We start from the raw sequence: 18,692 nt of genomic DNA, 5'->3' as shown, positions 1-18,692 counted from the left end.
AAATCTACCATATTGAAAGCTGCAACTGATGGCATGTGATGAAGGCTTTCCTCTGCATTTAGTTTAGGATCAATTAATCATTTAAGGAAATTCAGTGTTACAAATTACATGGATGAATGTAACCCTTAATTTTTCTTGGATTTTATAAGCCTTACATTTGTCTGATTCATTGATTTGTTGTTTTCAACAGACGACTTGGTACAAATAGGATAACTGATGCAGTCTCATCCCTGAATAAGCAGTGAAGCAGAGATTTTACTGCTATGAAAACTGCTCCAGGAAACTTAAAAGTGGGATTAGTGCAAGGGCGAAGTCATTCATTGCTGTATTTGATTAATTATCCCTACGCTTTTGTTGGTGAGCCATGTCAAGAAACCTTCTAGCAAAAAATGGTATATATTGGCTGTCATCCTAAACCTGCGTGCTTGTACCAGTAGCAGAGAAAAAGTCAAAAAAAAAAAAAAGTCACACACACTTGCCTACTGCACCCGCCTAACGCAAACATCCACATTAGAACAATTCACACCATGCCGCACACAAATTCTGATTGACACGGTTTTTGACCAATGACGTCTTGACTCCGAACAGCCATTGCCCAATCACAACAGAGACTGGTCTGACTCTCCCACCCCCTACTGTGGGAGCTGAAAAGGAACGTCATTTGCCTCGTACATTTAGCTTTAGCCTCAAATTAGCTTGACTACTTTTAAATCAGAAATGTATTCTCTCAAATAGAGCCGCTCTTTCTCTTAGCCATCAACCTCGGACAGCGTTAACACTTCGCCCTCTTTTGATTTACGACAGGAAACATGTATATAAAGGCCTTATTCCGATGCAGGGACATGCTAAAGGGAGAATTCTTCGTGTGAGATGCTGGCTAGCCTTCGAGCAGGGGCCAAAAACCGAAAGTGGCTAACAGCACCGAGGGTTAACTCGTCACCAGCAAACCTGTGGGCTTTCTCACATCTGCCCTAGGCTCCCGAAGGTGGACAGACTGAAACGGTGCCTTTCCTACAACGTAAGTAACGCCTCGTTTTGACTCCTAACGATGTTCTGGCTCTTGGCTAATCACCAGCTAACATGTCACACAAGTCTACACTTTTGACAGCTGTGAAGTTCGCTAGCTGGTCGTCCGTTAACGCAAGTGGCCTGAGGTTTAGTGAAGCAGACACTTTTAAAAAGAAGGCTGTGTAGACTATTAAAGACGTGTATCTGCGTGTCTTTTTGCTCGGTTCCCTGTTGGTTTGGTTTGAGGCTCAAAAGGTGTTTCCAAAACATTCATCAGCACCAATGATGAGCTGCTGTTGGTCTTATTGCATATGGGGGCAACTATTGGTAAATATGTTTAGTAGGGTTAATAATTGTTATGTTCCTCCCCATAAATTGTGCTTAATTTTAATACCTAAAATTAAGCTTACTGTTTGCAACAGGTGTCCTTCATTGAGCTAGATACTAATATATATTCCTGTTAGTTTTGTTTTGACCTATATTTCAACATTAAACTAAAAAAGGCTGTATTAATTTTTTTTAATACTTAATCAATCATTCCATTGATTAAGTATTCATATACCCGTTCCAATAACTGAATGGGACTTTTATAGTAGATGCATTTTATTTATTAGCATGTTGTTTTGTTTATTGTTCCTTAATGATGACGTGCCCCAGAAACGGAGGCGTCATCAGTGGCATGTTTGTGTTTGCAACCCTGGATGCAATCCTGGACTAGCCAGGCAGTTTCAGGATCCAGCTGTTTCTTAGTCTATTGGCTTGTTCAGTAGATTTACTTATCCATGCTTGATTATGTTGGGCTTTTCAATCACCTCAGAATAGTTATATTGGCAACATTTTTGAAACGGTCATCTGTGTGGGTTAAAAATTGAGCAGACTGCTTAAAAAAATAAAGAAAATAAAAAATAGCAAATTTCTGGCCTGCTAATGCTATATCTCTCCATTTACTTTGGAACCTGTGACGCAAAATCAAAATAATGCTGAATCTTAATTTGTTTAAATAGAGATAAAACTGATTAATGTGTCTACTTATCTCAGTCTTTACAATAAGTGCTATTTAATTGACTTTCTATGGTCAGTAATTCAGTTAAAAAGTCCTAAGTAAATGTAATACAATGTGTGAAGTAAAGATTGAGACTGTTAAAAAGTACAGGGAGTATTTTGGGTTCTTTGTCACTGTATATCTATACATGAATTCTGATATCGAACTATTGATTATTTGCAGTGTTGTTGGAAAGTGGATCTTGACTGGACTAATTAAACATCTTCACACACATTAGATCAGTTAAAATTAGAATATATTTGTTGCTTATTCATATTTAAAAATTTAAAATAACCTACACATAGTCAAGTTTTGTCTGCCCAAACATTGAGCCCTGGTAATGTCAATGATAATAATGATGTTCTCTGAATACTTGCATTATAAATAGAACTTCTTAAAATTACAACCCACTTTGAAAATAAGCAGATTTTTTTGTTTTGTGCAGATGTTGTAGCTGATTGTATCATAAATGTCCTATTTTGTGAAAATGCAACAACACCAACACATTAATTAACTTGTGTTTAAATACGTTTTGGGTGTATTTTATTGTTGCTTTATGTAATTGTGTGGCATGGTTTGGTGTGATAATATGCCTTTTCTTGGGACCAAAATAGTTGTTCTTATTCCAAAGAATATGAATCCTTTTTGTTTTATTTAGACTAACGCAAGTACAACAAGCTGGTTAATTAGGTTATCTGCATTTCTAGCAAACCTCCAAATGATTGCTTAACAAACATGCTGACTGTAGCTTGCAGAGTGTAGTTTTAAAGTGTGTTAGTTCAATAAGATTGAGCAGTGGTGCTCCTTTACTTTGAGCATCATGACTGTACAGGTTTTTAACGACCAGAAATATTTTGTAGTTTTGTCTTGTAAGTGAGGAAAATGTGTTTTATATATATATATATATATATATATATATATTATTCAGTCAGATTGACGTTTGCCGATGCTGTTACTTAAAAAGTGGTTTTATTATGGTAACTTTTCAAAAATTTCCCACACCGTCGTAGAGATAACAGGCCTGTGCGGCTTCCAGAGATATTTATCTAGCTATGCTTGGCTACGCCTGTCACCTGAATTGCGTCACATGCGGCTCTACATTAAGGTGCTCTGTTGACTGGAAACCTCGAAATAGCTCAAGGGTTTTCCTATCAAGAGGGAGAGATGGATTACATTACATATATGTTCTAATAACACTGCTTACAGTTTGAGTTTGGTTATTGTGAGCACTTTTCATCTATTGATACGTTTTATCCCACAGGAATTTAGTTAACTCCTAAAACCATTTATCATGTGGTGTGCCCTCCTTTCCCTCAGTCTCATCAGATCTTAACTTTTGATGCCTGGAAGATAAATTTGGAGCTGGGCAGCTTGTAGATTGAGAACGAGCAGGTACAAACAAGCCCAGATGCCCTCTTTGCTGCCAAGAAACCACTCACAGTCTACTATATCAAGACACATTTACTTCCCTGCTCTTCAGCCACGGTCCGATGGACTCCTGTCTGGCCCAGTAACGGCTCCATAACCCCAGACGCCGTTGTAATGATGTGCTGCTTTCGTTCCTGGAAATTGACAAGTTTTGGAATGACTTAAATGATGATCATCCAAGAGTTTTCATCTCGACGTTTTTATTTAAAACAAAACACAATTGTAATCTGCAATATCACTGCAGTTGTCCTGCTAAACCAGCTAGTCCAGAAATATTTTAGTTTTTTCACCGTATGAGAAGCGGATGTATATCATGGATGCCTAATCAGCAGAAAAATAAGCTCTTGGCTTAAATGCAATACAAGTGTGTGTCTAGAAATGGATTATATCAATATTGACTTTGTTTCAGCTTCATAAAGAAGTTGGTTAAGTAAACACTGGGCTGATTAGATATTAATAACACCATGACTGTAATATTGATTCACACACATGCCATTTTTTTCAGTGGCAATGTTCTGAAAAGATTCACCATTCAATCACTCAACAGAATAATAAGTCACTCAAGAATATTGTGCACTTTTTGTAAAAACAGACATTTTTATTATTATAGTAAACATGACTGCCTTTTTCCACTGTGATCCTTCGTTTCCCCAAGCGTTTTATTTAGTGAAGCTGAATACACAGATCACAATCGGTGTTGAGACGGAGGTTGAAGAACTGAATTTGGAGAAATAAAATGCATATGAGGGCTGCATGGTAGTCCAGTTCTTGGCACTGTTTCCTGACAGCAAGAAACTCATTGATTCAGTTGTTGCACATTCTCTCCATGGGTGCTTACTGGGAACTGCAATTTTTTTTGGATTGTTAGTTTTCTCTAACAATTCCAAAAAAATGTTAGATGGGATAAGTGAGCATCTCTAAATTGCTATTGGGTATTATTAGTATGTGTCTTTGTGCTGCCCTTCAATGTAACCCGTCCAGAGGCCGTTGGAGATGGGCACCAGCTCCAATACTATTCTACGTGGATGTTAATTATGTATCTGTTACAGAACTTGGATATTTTGATTTTAATATCTTCACCAGTCAGTTTAACATATTTCATTGGCTGTAAGAAAGACCACAGCTTTCTTTAGATCATTGGATAAAATAGAGCAGAGTGTAATGCAAGGTTTTATAAAGATATGTAGCTCTTTATATAAATAAAACATTACCTTTACCTCCCTATGAAAATTTGCACAGCTACAAAATCTTGCGTTATACCATTAGATTACCAAAATTTAGTAATACTGAAGCACTTAAGAAGTCAGAGAGGTAGATTATCACTTTTGAAATATTTGATTATATGTATATACCATTAAACATGTAGACTAAGTGCTAAGAAGGAGATTCTTTTCTATCTGTATAAAAGAGGCTCTAGGAAAAAGGCTGGTTTGACTCCGACTGACACTTTTGAAAGTATTTAATATTACTAATGAAGCACCTCTCAGCAATAAGTCACAAAGATGGAGCTTAAAAATAGAAACTGAAAAGACAGAAATCATAATTGTATACAAATAAAGTAATATTTAAAATGAAAATGTCCTCAGTTCCTTTCTTAATAAGTTGTGACTCAACAATCTGGGAAGTGATCTGGGAAGTGAGTGATTTTTAAAAAACATTTTTTTAAAAATATTTGATCCTGGAGGCTATAATATGATCCTGGAGTCATTTCTATTTAGATATCATGAATTACTGCTTTCATATCTATATACTGCACAGTGCTAATATTTAGATTTTCATTTCCACTTATGATAAACATGAAGGGACATTCATATAAGAAAACTACTCACCGCATGGGCAGATGACACTGCATAGGGACTAGAACTGAAGAGTAAAACCAGATCAGAAAAATAACTTTTTAATTTTGTATCTCTAAAAGAGGGTTACAAAATGTAAAACTTAGTGTTCATAATTCTATTTCCTATCAGTAGTTTGTTGATAAACAGTTAAAACAGAAGTTAATTGAGATCTTTTGTTTCCTATGCTGTCAGACGGACGTCTGTGTTTGACAGAATAATCTGGCCCTGTGTGGAGCCCATCAGCGGCTGAAGGATAAATTGAGTTAACTGGTTAAAGCTGTCTGAGAACAGAGGCTGTGATGCTGTCGAGCCAGTCCGTTGGCCACCTTTCAAACAAAACGAACAAAAATAATTTTGTGGCATAATTAAATTCAAAATAGTGGTTGTTGTGCCTCATCATGTTCCCAGTAAACCTCATTGTAAATATTTCTTTTAGCAGGTGACTTGTCTTCTATATTACAGTAAAATGAATCAGAAAACCCTGCAGATAAACAGTTTCGTACTTTGCCTTTTATGGTTTAAAATTGTATTTTTTTTAAAACCTGTTATTGCCCCACAGAGTTTCCATATCAAACTTTTCTCACAATGAAAATGCTATCCTCCACAAGATTGTCAAGAGTTGGGGAAAAAAACAACTAAACTATGACATGATCCAAAAAACAATATTCCAGCTAGTCCTGTCACAATGAGCAATAGATCAATTAATCACATGATAAATAAAAACAAGCTCAGTCATTTCTATTTGCATGATTTATTGTTTTATCTTTCTACCAAAGTCTGTATGACAAAATTCTTCAGTCTGGTGTTTTTGTTTCAACTTGCCCCCTTTTTTTTTTTTTTTTTTTTTGAAGGACAATTTTATATACAGAGACTTCATAATTAATTTCATTAGTTTTTTTTCCGTTATTTGGGAGGATTTAACATGGGTCATATTTGAAATATTTTCCAGTTCCAGTGTTAAATACTTGTTAGACTTTAAAGTTTATAGAATGTATTCTTGCATTATTGTGCCACTAGCTTTACATGACTTCACGATTGTGTTGAACCAACAATATTTTCATTCTCCAAAATTTGTTATTCTGACAGGCCTAATTCCATTCCACATAACACATTGGTTATTATACTATACTAGTATGATCCATATTGTTTATGTACACAGAACCTAAAGCAAAGATACTGAATAAACATCAACTAAATGTAGTAATAGTTTAAATGGCTTATTGGTCAGAATGTTGCACCTTTTTGCCATTCTCCTCTTTTCAGAGTAACATGTTGTATTGTCTAGTTGGACTGCCTGCTTGGGTAAAACCTACAGATGATTGTCTAACAGGCAAACTGCACACAACTACCGGTTTCCAAACAGAGTTAATAATTAATTAAAAAAAAAGAACAAGAAATATTTCAAGACTGCTAAATCTGAGATGTTAGCTGGAGATGTGCACCAGAACCTCCCGACCCTACTAGGGACAAGGGTGTAAGAAAATGGCTGGATGGATGCTAAATGTGAGCGAAAACAATCTATGAATAGCAACAGGTGGGGGACGGCGCAAGCCTTGTTGCACTCTGCTCCATAGAGCCAGAAAAAGCTCGGGTCACTCTGACTTTTCCCCTGGCAACTCATAAAAAGGACTTCTACCCTTCTGGAAATGACAGACACCTTCAGGGTTTTTAGAAAGGCTAACATTTCTAAACCTTGGAACTGGTCACTGGCCACAGGGACTGTAAACCCAAAAACATCTGACGAACCTTCCGGATACTCTTAAAGACACGGGCGTGTAAATTTAGTTCAACTTTGTTGTGTGGGAAGTGTTTGCTCTGCTGTGGTTGAAGTTAAGAGGATGACTGTACAGAGCAGTTTAAATGGCTTACGATGTGGATCCAGGTCAGCCAGTGGAGCTTGTTGTCCTTACAGGAGAACTCTTGCATCTCTGTTGCACAACACTTCTGTAGATTAAGCATCAGTGTTGTGCATCCTTTGATTCCACAGCATGCTGATAAAATTGCAACCTTTTTTTATTTGAGCTGTAATAATAACATAATACACTTTTCCTCCTAATGGAGACGAGTTGGATGTTACCCATCTTCAATAAAACATGACCTTCAGCCTTTTAGCTCCGTCTTTACAATTGACATTAGTAGAGTAGATCATCAAATATGCCTACAGTGTATTTATAAGTTGCATTCATTGATGTCATCAGAAACAAGGTGCATGTTAAAAGTGCAATTTCAATGGCCAAGGCGCAGTTAAGTACTGTGACAATCAATACAGTTATAGACTCTCCTCTCACATTATCTAAACGATCAACGAGGCTTGATGCAGAATTAGTGTCTGCCATAAAACAGCCTGATGCTGCTGTTCATTTAGCTAATGCAGGTGCAGTTATTGCTGGAGACAACATCCTCTTGGACAGTTTGTTAATGCCTTTGGTTGCCAGTTTCCACTAGCCAAAGAAGCTTTTAAGCTCACTCCTTCATCTTTTTAAGTATAAACTAGAGTGCGTTGTGCTATCTTTGGCTTCGTTGCACAAGGGTGCAGAGATTTAGGCCATCATCTGGGATCATAAATGCATATTATATAATTACTAATTCTGTTCAATAGGGAAGAAAAAAGGGAAATTTAGAACTTTTTAATATAGTGAGGTATAAACAAACTGAAATATGTTTACTTCTGTGACAAATGTTTGCTTTTGGGGATTATACTGTTTTCATTCTGAGGGAAACTATTCTAAATTAGCAAAGTCCAGACAGATGTCTGATGCCTTTGGTTGTCTGATTCCTACAATAATAATAAGTGTGTAGACTTTTTGATGGAGACTTTTTCTGGGGATTTTTTTTTGCATTCCCCTTTTTACCGTTTGAAGACATTCCTGAGGGGAAGCTTGCATTTACTGCTGGGCATTTTTGAAATCCGATTTAGCTTGTTCCAAAAATGTCTTTGGAGTTGAATTTGGGTCACTAAGCTGAGCTTTATCGCTGTAATGTGTTCAGTCTTCCTGCTATCTACTGAAAGTCTCTCTTTCCCTTTTTTAATTGTCCTGACTGAATGTTGTGTAAAATAAATTTTCATTTATAATAACCTCATGCCAGTCTTTCTTTCTGAATTCATATTTAAATGCCTAATCAACACTGAAAATGCCCAGTTTGACTTATCTTCATTCAGTAATAGCATCTGCTCTACAGAGTTTGGTATCTAGTATAAATGTTTACTAACCAGAGAAAAGTGGGATTTATGATATTATCCAGAATAAAAGTGTTTGATTCTGGTGACAAGATAATTTCTAGTTGCATCTGTAAATACCTTCAGCATTACATTTTTTTAAATTAAAGATAAATATGTGCAACCGAGATTTTTTGTAAAATATTGGGTCATTGTCAAGATTTGATTAAATATAAAAAGTCTGATCTGAAGAGAACTTTTAAAATGTATACAAAATAATTGATATTTTCAACTACTTTGTTGTTTTAGGTCTTTTTACTCATGATTGCATCTTGTCATAAAGAATGCAATAACTAATGTCCAAATATTTGTCAAAATGGCCAATTATTGGCATTCCATTTCATGTTCCTTGCTTCTCTTTGTGTCTCCGCCACAGGAAGCAGGGGCTCCGTCTGTCTAAGGCCGAGGCATGGGGGCGTTTCTGGACAAACCCAAAACGGAGAAGCACAACTCTCATGGCGAGGGCAAAGGATTGCGCTACGGGTTGAGCTCCATGCAGGGCTGGCGGGTGGAGATGGAGGACGCTCACACAGCTGTGCTGGGACTCCAGGCTCCCGGCATGACCGATTGGTCTTTCTTCGCCGTGTACGACGGCCACGCTGGATCCAGGGTCGCCACCTACTGCTCGAAGCACCTTCTTGAACACATAATCACTGCGAGCGTAGGCACTGGCGGCAAACAAGTCTTGCAAGTCGGACCAGACGGTTGCGGCTCTGACTGTCAAGCGCTTCCTCCTCCTGCTGTGGAGGCTGTGAAAGCCGGCATCCGCACTGGTTTCCTGAGAATCGACGAGCACATGCGCAGCTTCTCCGACCTCCGGAACGGCATGGACCGCAGCGGCTCAACGGCGGTGGGGATTCTCCTGTCGCCAGAGCACTTTTTCTTTATTAACTGCGGGGATTCCCGAGCCGTTCTGTACCGCAACTCGCAGGTGTGCTTCTCTACACTCGACCACAAGCCTTGCAACCCCCGCGAGAGGGAGCGCATCCAGAACGCGGGAGGCTCTGTGATGATCCAGAGAGTTAACGGGTCCTTGGCGGTCTCGAGAGCCTTGGGGGACTATGATTACAAGTGCGTGGACGGCAAGGGCCCCACGGAGCAACTGGTTAGCCCTGAACCAGAAGTGTACGTGATGGTTCGGGCACCGGAACAAGATCAGTTCATTATTCTGGCTTGCGATGGCATCTGGGATGTCATGTCCAATGAGGAATTGTGTGAATTTGTGAAATCTAGACTAGAGGTGTGTAATGACCTGGAGAGAGTCTGTAACGAAGTGGTGGATACCTGCCTGCACAAGGTATGTGGACATTTTGTATTTCAGCAAGGGCTTGATGGGGTGTGAGTCTTTAAACTATTGAGCATCAATAGAAATGCACAGTCTAGTGGTGATAGGTGGCCACATTGTTTACCAATGTGGTTTTAACTATGATACAAGCTGATACATGATGCTGGGCTCACAAAAAGATGAGCTTTAGAGGATGTTTTTGGATCCAAACTAGAAACCTAAAAGGAAATGTGTTTACATACAGTAAAGGTTTGGTAATGAGACCGTTAAAGTGTAGCATAAAGACCCAGTTTGACTGGTCCACATATTTTCATATTTGTGCAAGTCGGACCAGACGGGCACAAATATGTGCAAATCTCTCATTTTGTATATTCGTTAAAACAGTAAAGGTTTCATTAATCTCATGTTGAGATCTTCAGTCCACATGATTTAAGAAAACTGTCAAATACTATGTAGTTATTTTTTTCCCCTCTTGCAGCAAAAAGCAGCCACACAATTTACAGGATTTTTGTAGCTGAATGTTGCAGTCATTTCAGAGAGCTGGCAGGAGTTGGGTACTACTTCCTCTTATTTCAAAATAAGAGTCTCAGACATGGATGAAAGCTTTCAAGCTTTAACCCTTATCCTCACATCTGAGGCTGAATAATAGATCAGATTTACTTTGCAAGAAGCAATTTCATCCTGACAGCAACTTGATAACACTTCACAAGACTCTTAGCTTTGACAAGAAATATATCATGGAAACGTCATAGGATCTTAAAACCTTACTTACAAATCCTTTATATCTCGTCTGTCACTCTGTCTTTTTCATCAAAATCCTGCCGGATGATGTTCAAAAGCTGCAGATGTTTCTTCACTTTTAAAGTAACTCAGTGTTTCCACTCAAGAATGACTTCCTTTCTTACTTTAAAATTGTTTCTGATATAAATACAACAGTCCATCAAGATCCTAGCATACACATGTAATATTAGCTGATGTATTTTTTTGTATACAATTTGTACTTGTATTGGTCTCCTGGACAACAACTGATTATTTTACATTTATTAAGATCTCAGTAAGATAATTTCCATTAAAGTTGTAATTCTTGAGAACGAATCTGACGCCACCACTTTCTGAATGAAAAGGTGGCTTACCTTGCCCTTCTCAATCGGCTTTTCATCATTCTTTTCATTTTTGCTGAGTCCCTTTTTTTTACCCATTCCTACACTTTTCCACCTCTTTTCTCTTGCGCTGGACCATTGACTCAAAGTATTTAAGTCCCTTTAACTTCTTTACTTGTACTATTTCCTTCTGCGGTGAACATTTCTCTGTAGAAATGATTTTGTACTACAATAACAAAGTTCTTCTCTAAGGGGGAAAGCGAAGTCCAAGTCTGAACACTGCTAAAGGACAGATGCGTGAGCAGAAAAGCAAAACATGGCCTCTAAAATAAAAGCTTCTTCTTCAAACTAAAAGCAGCTCTCACTCTCAAGTTAACAATTTCCGATTTTGGAAATAGCTGAAGGGCTGTGTGCGCTGTGTTATCGGGCTTTTTCTAAATGTGCTCAATATTAATTCGGTGTTTTGTTTCCCCTCCTCCTGTCATCCATCTAGGGAAGTCGAGATAACATGAGTATTGTTTTAGTCTGTTTGCCCAATGCTCCCAAAGTATCCGAGGAAGCTGTGAGGAGAGAAGCTGAGGTCAACAAATATCTGGAGGCTCGAGTGGAAGGTAAAAGCTGAGAGCTAATTTCTTTAAGTTGTTTATCTAAGGTGAAAACATCATGGGAACCTAGAATGATGAAAGCTTTAACTTTATTCACCGTTTTCAGAGGTTTGTCGTAAAATGGTTATAGACCACAGCTTTCAGGAGTAATGGAACATTTTGTTTTCTTTTGAAGACTATCTCAGTTCAAACATTTGTTTTTATATTGATAGTATTATTATCGATGTTCCAACTGAATTACGTCTTGTTCATATTCAAAGAATGATACTTTATAGCTTTTTTTTTCATTTCAGGAACCATCTCCCTCCTTTATTCCCTTCTCTTCTTCTCAATTTCCCCTCCTTTTCTTGCCCTGTGTTGTTTGGATGAATTCCCTGATCTGTCTCTGTTCTGTATGCTGTTTTCTAATCCCCCCCACCCTGCTTATTTTCCTTCCTGATTCACGAGACATTTTGCTTAAAGTATAGACCTTTCCTGTAAGATATTATTCCTAGCTGATAATTCCTATAAACCGGACCTTATCAGCTTGTTTCCTTTCTCTCTCTGCCTCGCAGAATTAATTATAAAGACATTTAGTTTAATGCATCAAGATACACTTGAAAGTACCATAACTTGTATATAACTTGCCACAAATGGTGACTTTTACCTGATGGAAGAAACTTTTGGTCCAGGTGAGACGGCGCATGTGTTGGACTGTTGTCTAATTTATGGAGAACAAAGAAGAGAGGGAGTAAAAGGGGAGAGGGCTGACTGAGAGGAATGCTCTGGCTGAACATCGACCTGGCTTCACGCCACTCAGCTGCAAGCCTCTCGCTGTCACCATGTCTCATTCAGACTTGTTTTCAAAAAAATTCACTTGTACGGTTTCCATCCTCGCGTCCTCCAGTAACCCCCTTCTCCTCACTTTTTTTCTTTCTGCCGACGGTCTTGGCAGTAATCAGCGTTGCGTAACAGCAGTTCTTCTGTCCTGTTTAGAAATGCTGTCTCGGCCCCGAGACGACGCTTTTCCGGATCTGGTGACGGTGATGAGGAACCTAGCCTCCGACAGCGGGATGCCCCCTCTGCCACCAGGGGGTGGACTCGCTAGCAAGTAAATGCTGCCACCTTTTATGACGTGTTCCTCTTGTCTTCGTGACGCCGTTTGTTCTCTGATGTTCTCTAACAAACCTCCAGAAAGCAGCTGGATTTATGCTGATGTTAAATTATACACAGGTGGATTCTTTTTACCAAGTGATTGGATACAATTGGGTCTTGGCGATAATTCATTTTTTATCAATGAATCATATTTTCTGTTTTTGTAGATGTAATTCATTTTTAGAAAATCTGTATTTTGTTTTGGTTTTCCGCCAATAGCACAGTGTAATGCTAGCCCACCTAAAAACTACCATCGTGTTTTACACCTATTTATTTCGACTTTGAATTCAGGTAAACTCTAAGAAGTAATGATTGAAATAAAAGCCAATTTTTAAGATGGATTCTCAATTGTGTTTCATTTTATCTAAACCTGAGAGGAAAAAAAATCATTCGAAAATTGAATTTGGTATAACATGCGTACCCAAAAGTTTGTGATTTGGTCTTTTCCTTTTATGTGAATATTTAAAAATCGGGTATCATTTTCCATACAGTTCACAATTGTGGACTACTTTGTGTATGATATGAGAGAGAAACACAAACTTAAAAAAACCCCATTGAGTTTGTGACTGTAATGCAAACAAACAATCAAAATGTTCGATGACTAAATACTTTTGGAAGGCACTGTACATAATAAATATATCTTATAATACACCGGGGGAAACCCTGATACAGCTTTATGCGCTTCACTGGGATTTTGTTGATGTTGCCCTTAATGCTCCCAAAATTAGTCATAATAATATTTGCCTATTATGATGCCAACATATATCCTCTAACTGTTGCTGGTATTTCCTGTGTGCACATGCCCTCCATGTTAACTCTGATGAATTTCCTGAACTGTTAAACTCTCAACATATTCAACCTTGTTTGTGTTCTTCCTGCAGACGCAGTGTTATCGAAGCAGTGTACAACCGTCTGAATCCTTACAAGGAGGAAGATGGAGTAAGTGTCTATAAATGACCTTTGGCCTCTGACCTGTATTTAAAAACGCTCACCAACACTGTCCTGACATTTTGAGGTTATGTTAGTTTTAGTAACATCTCTATTAATTTCTCTGGACTGGAAAGTTGTCCTTCTGTTGGCGTCATCTCACCCGTTTACAGAAAGCTGCTGCTCATGATGTTGTATTCTGGGTTTTACTTTAAACCTTATGAGATCCTTGATGTCTCTTTCTTCACATGCTGCTGTAAATGACCAAGGCAAATTCAAAGCATTACTTAGTTTGTTCTGTATGTTTGACCTTTTTTTTTTTTTTGTCTTTTTCCATTTTAAACCTCTGTCACAGTGAATTTAAGTCTGTAGTCCTTGGAAATAAAGTTTTAATTGACTTGTTTCACAAACATCTAACTTAATTAATAGAAATCTTTGAACTCTTTTTGTATTTTACTGTCTCTACCGTCCCACATACGGAGCAAAGCGTTTCAAATGTTAAAAGCTGGGTGACTTTTTTTTAACTAGCTGAGGCAAATGAAGGTCTTAACACAGCACAAGGAAGTTGTCTGAAAATGCAGTTTTGTGATTAAAATGTTGCAGAGTTTTATGCTTTAAACTTCAAACGTATACATTTATATACTCCTTCTTTATTCCACTGTGGCGAAAAAATATTTATAACTCAAGAAGGAAAAATCTAAGCAAAACTGTTAGTTCAAATAATTGAATTTAAATTGGTAATTGTAGCTCCTCCAACATATCCCAGCTACATTTCAGTCTAAACAGGCTAAGCTAGCATCTTGTCATGGTTGTGTTAAATGCTGCCGTCAGTGTTTGAACTCCGAGTGATAATGTGTTTAGTGGATTCTTCTATGTGTCTTTCTCATTATAATTGACATCAAAAAGGGATTGTGTGTGTGTGTGTGTGTGTGTGTGTGTGTGACTGTAGCTTTCACTAGGGCTGATGTTTACCCAACCATTGACTTAAGGAGAAAAATTACTTTCTTTGACAGCTTCTTATCTTTTTACACTTAAAAGTTTTACCTTTTTAACATACTAAAAACAAAACAGAGATATTCCGGAGGTTTACTGATGCATACTTGCATGCACTCTAAAGTGAAGATGAACTTTTTTTAAAACCGTAAAATTGGTTCCACTCTACTGTCGTGCATACATACTTTTCAGTTGCACACGCAAAACCGCCCATCCTCTGAGCTTTGTCACGTTTCGTCAAGTTGCAACCACAAACTTTGTTGTGCTGCAAGTTTTTTTTTTTTTTTTTTGTGACACACTTTACAAATACGCAAAGTGTGCAGTAGATCAACACTTTTGAGTTGATCGACTGCAGAACACCCACGTATAACACAACAGATTTTGCGGGTATACTTTGACAAAATGCGGGAAAAGTCCATGAGGTGTGAATTTGTTTTTGGCAAGAAAGCGCGTATAAAGACGCTAACAAGGGAAGCGTCAACATGTCTAACTGTGTGTTCACCCTCTGATTAATGCAGCCCTCCTGTTTCATTTGGTAAGTGATCACATATATAAGTGTTAAACCCCAACCCACCCCTTCCCTCCTTCCAAAACCTCACGCACACACACATTCTTCCAGGCATGTACAGTGGTGACCTGCAGAGCATATTCCCCTCCGTCACGTCTCCATCAGTCTCTACGTCCCCTTCTGGTCTACTTTCCAGCATGTAGAGCTCCATTTAGACTTCAAGGAGTGTGTGTAAGTGTGTGTGTAGATGAGCGATGAGGTGTTTCTGGTCCTGTCTTTCCCTCTCTCTCGCATCACAGGCACACCAACACGCATGCACCAACCCCACACGCATGCATCGCTGTCTCACCTGACGTCTGAGCAGCCGCACAATCTGTCTCTGTGCCACGCCCCCCGCAAGAGGAGAAAGCGACAGAATTATGTCTGCAGATGTATTTATTTTCGTATTAAAGGATCTACAAACCTGAGGCTGGAAGTGTTGGTGTTGTAACTTTATTTTTTTTTTGTCTGTGTCGATGGTATAAAAACCTTCCCTCGAAAACCCAGGTCGGGAACCGAAACCTGTTAACGTGACGTTAAATTAACGGAGTATTTTTCTTTCGCTCTCATCTCTCCCTCTTTTCTGTTTCCCCCCCCCCCCCCCTGCTCTATCTTTCCTGGCTGTCCTCTTGCAGAGTGGAGCAGATTTGGAGTGCCACTGGTAGCTGTCCAGCACAACCGCCTGATCCAAAAAACAAACAAAACTCCACAGGACCACTATTCCACATGAGATTGCATCATTTTTAAATTTTTCATCTGAGAGAATAATCATTGTAATGCTCACCCAATCTGGAGGACCACAAGTGGATTAAAATGCTTTTTTGTTTGTTTGTTTGTAAACTAGGAAACTGCACTACAGACATACACGTATAATACAAAATCCAGTGGAAACTCAAGAAAGTGCAGTTTTGTTTGGGTTTTTTCGGTTTCATTTTTGTTGCTTTCCGTTGTGGATTGACAGAGACACGGGAGCAGTTCCGCTCTGACGGCTTTGGGACTTTATGGTGCCTTGCAGAGACCTGAGAGAAGAAGAAGAAGAGGGGCCCTCACAACTCCACCGGCTGGCCGCCATCACAGAGAAACCAGCCGCTCACACGTCCTTATGAGACAGAGGACGCTTCAGTGGTTTTTGTGGCATTATTTGTTTTCAAAGTGTTTTTATTATATCTTCTGACTGAGAGCTTATCGACCACACAAACTCCGCAATAAGCTACTACGCCGTACGGGGAAGTTGTCTGCTTTTACTGCAATGTAACGGTCATGAAACTCCACCAACCACATCCAAAGACTTCTGGGTAAAAATCCTCCAAACGGATCACCTGAGAGTGTGTGTGTGTGTGTGTGTTTCCGTCTTGGTTTGAGCTGCGGCTCCTGAAACGGGCGGGTTTGCTCCTCCACACATGAACTCCAGTGTGACTCTTCTTGCACGTCTCTGCTCACTGTCTCCACTCTCGCCTGCCAAAAGATGCAACAGTTCATCATTTCCCTCCTCCTGCTACTTCTCTCTGCTTCCTGTCTCCTCCGGTAAAAACATTCTGCAGTGCATTGGTAAACCTCGCCAGAATCATAAACTTTAGAGCCTGCTCTTCTTTATAGGAATAGAGATAGCTATTATATATAAAATTTATATATATATATATAAATATATTTTTTTGTTGCATTTCCAACCCTGGTATTCATTGTGGCCTAATATGTTTTTTGGTCATTTCTGTGTGTGTGTGTTTAAGCTTAGATATATCAACGAGAGAACAGAAACATTAAGATTAGGCGTGCACAGGTGTTGCTCCAGCACAAAAGCCTTCCAATTAAAGGGTTTGGAGATGAAGACATTCCAGTTTCACCTTCCTCCTCTTTGCCTTTTTATCCACAACACATGGGCCAATACACGCACGCAATCCTGCTCATGCTACAACTTGCCTTTCTATCCATCTCTTGAATAACTTCTCTGGAAGGTTAGAAAGAAAAGCCTTTTTGTTTTACCTGAAAACATTCTTTTTTTTTTTTTTTCCTGTGATGATTTTTTTTTCTTTTTAGGGGATTAAGTGAGTTGTGATTCTGTTGCTTATGGATCAGTGAAACCTAGAGAGGAATATGAAACGTAACGGGAGAAGGCGAGTTTTTCTTTTTGGGTGCGTTAGTGATTGACGTAAAGGAGCACACTGGGAGGCATATGTTTCAGTTTTTTTTTTTATTTTATTTTTTTTTATTAAAGCTAACTTTGGATGGATGTCTTCCAGGACCAAAATTGAAGGAAAGCATCTTTGGTTTAGTTATTCTTTACCAAATACTTTGAGCTAATTTCTCTGAACGAATGCAAAAGCGAAGTACATTTCGCAATTTAAAAGCAAATGGTTCTCTTTGCAGAGGACTGGGTTGGTTGACGCATCTGTGGTACTCTTTACTCTCGGTGCCATATGACAAATAGGTACTTGAAGTTCTTTTGCAGTTTGCAATGATTACTTTGGACCAGGAGTAATGGGGGGGGGGGAGAGCTTGATTTATTGTGGTGGGACACGACAGACGGGAGGGGATAACGTGGGGACGTTCACTGTGGGGGAACACAGTGTTGATGAGGAAATGTGTGAAAAGTTAAAGCGGAAGAATCTTTAGGGAACTAAGGTGACCGGTTTTGGTCAAACCAAATTATATTCGATTTACATCAGTTATTTGACCGGCTGTGTAGACTCCAGGTGATATTCATAAAATATTCCTAGCTTTTAACATTGAATAAACTCCTTCCACATTGAACAGGATAAACATTTCTACATCAGACACTGGGATCTGAGGCAAGAAAAATCTGAACGTTGTTTTTTTCCTGAATGTAACTCCTCATTACTCACGTTTTTTGTTTTTCCGACTACTGGAGCTTCACATTCTCTATGCTTACTATTTTTTTTTTTGGTGTTGTTTAAACTGTTTAATGATTCTAGTTGTCGAAAGTATGAGAACTGTCATGGGAGCCGGCGGCGTTTCTGGATATTCAGTGATGTCTGGATATTTTTCACTGATTTGTTGCTACGGTGTGTAGAGAGTTGAGCCACGGTTTTAGGAAACCTTGGTTCGTCAAATGCTGCAAACGGGAGTCAAGAATGTGGAGACATGAACACGGGGGGTAACTATTACGAGGCTTTATGGAGAAAAATGACTGCTTATGTCTTTGTTCAGCCCACTATGTTCATTTATAACTAACATTTGTATAGTCGCAATGGTAACTTCCAGATCACCCTTTTTCTTTTATTTATTCCAAGTGTTCTAGTTCACATTACGGCTTTTACTTTAAGGCTGATTTGAAGAAACTTTGACCTTTCAGATGACTAAAGAAGGGCCAGCTTGAGTTTTTTGCCACACCTTTTATTTTTTTCTTCTTCCTGTACTGATTTATGCTGTTAAGTTTACAAACCGTACAGTGAACATAACCGCCAATAAAAGATGGATTTATGTTAAAACTGCTGCTTGTGATGTGTTGTTAGTGGGAGCGTCCCATGGTTAGTTATTGCATATTGGTGTTCAAACAATATGTTATGCCAGTTACAGATTAATAAATAATACTTTAGATAAATGTTCTTCT

The 18,692-nt window shown here is 38.7% G+C and overlaps 1 protein-coding gene across 3 annotated transcripts; it reads left to right on the top strand.

The window, feature by feature from the left end:
• Positions 1-627: 627 nt before the first annotated feature.
• Positions 628-18,570, top strand: ppm1ba (protein phosphatase, Mg2+/Mn2+ dependent, 1Ba). Of its 3 annotated transcripts, XM_055029174.1 has the most exons (7): positions 628-1,018; positions 8,910-9,830; positions 11,412-11,529; positions 12,499-12,613; positions 13,539-13,596; positions 15,096-15,112; positions 15,760-18,570. In XM_055029174.1, coding segments are annotated over exons 2-7 (1,197 nt in total). In that variant the 5' UTR covers positions 628-1,018; positions 8,910-8,942; the 3' UTR covers positions 15,761-18,570. The 3 variants fall into 3 exon arrangements, with proteins under 3 accessions (XP_054885149.1, XP_054885147.1, XP_054885148.1); XM_055029172.1 differs by lacking the exon at positions 15,096-15,112; XM_055029173.1 differs by lacking the exon at positions 15,760-18,570 and having other exon boundaries at positions 15,096-15,722.
• The last annotated feature ends 122 nt before the right edge of the window (positions 18,571-18,692 follow it).

This window comes from Poeciliopsis prolifica, unplaced genomic scaffold, assembly GCF_027474105.1.
Source record: "Poeciliopsis prolifica strain line A6 unplaced genomic scaffold, Auburn_PproV2 SCAFFOLD005, whole genome shotgun sequence".
Lineage (NCBI taxonomy): Eukaryota > Metazoa > Chordata > Actinopteri > Cyprinodontiformes > Poeciliidae > Poeciliopsis > Poeciliopsis prolifica.
Note: the sequence above shows the minus strand (reverse complement) of the source record. Positions and strands in the feature narration are given on the sequence as shown.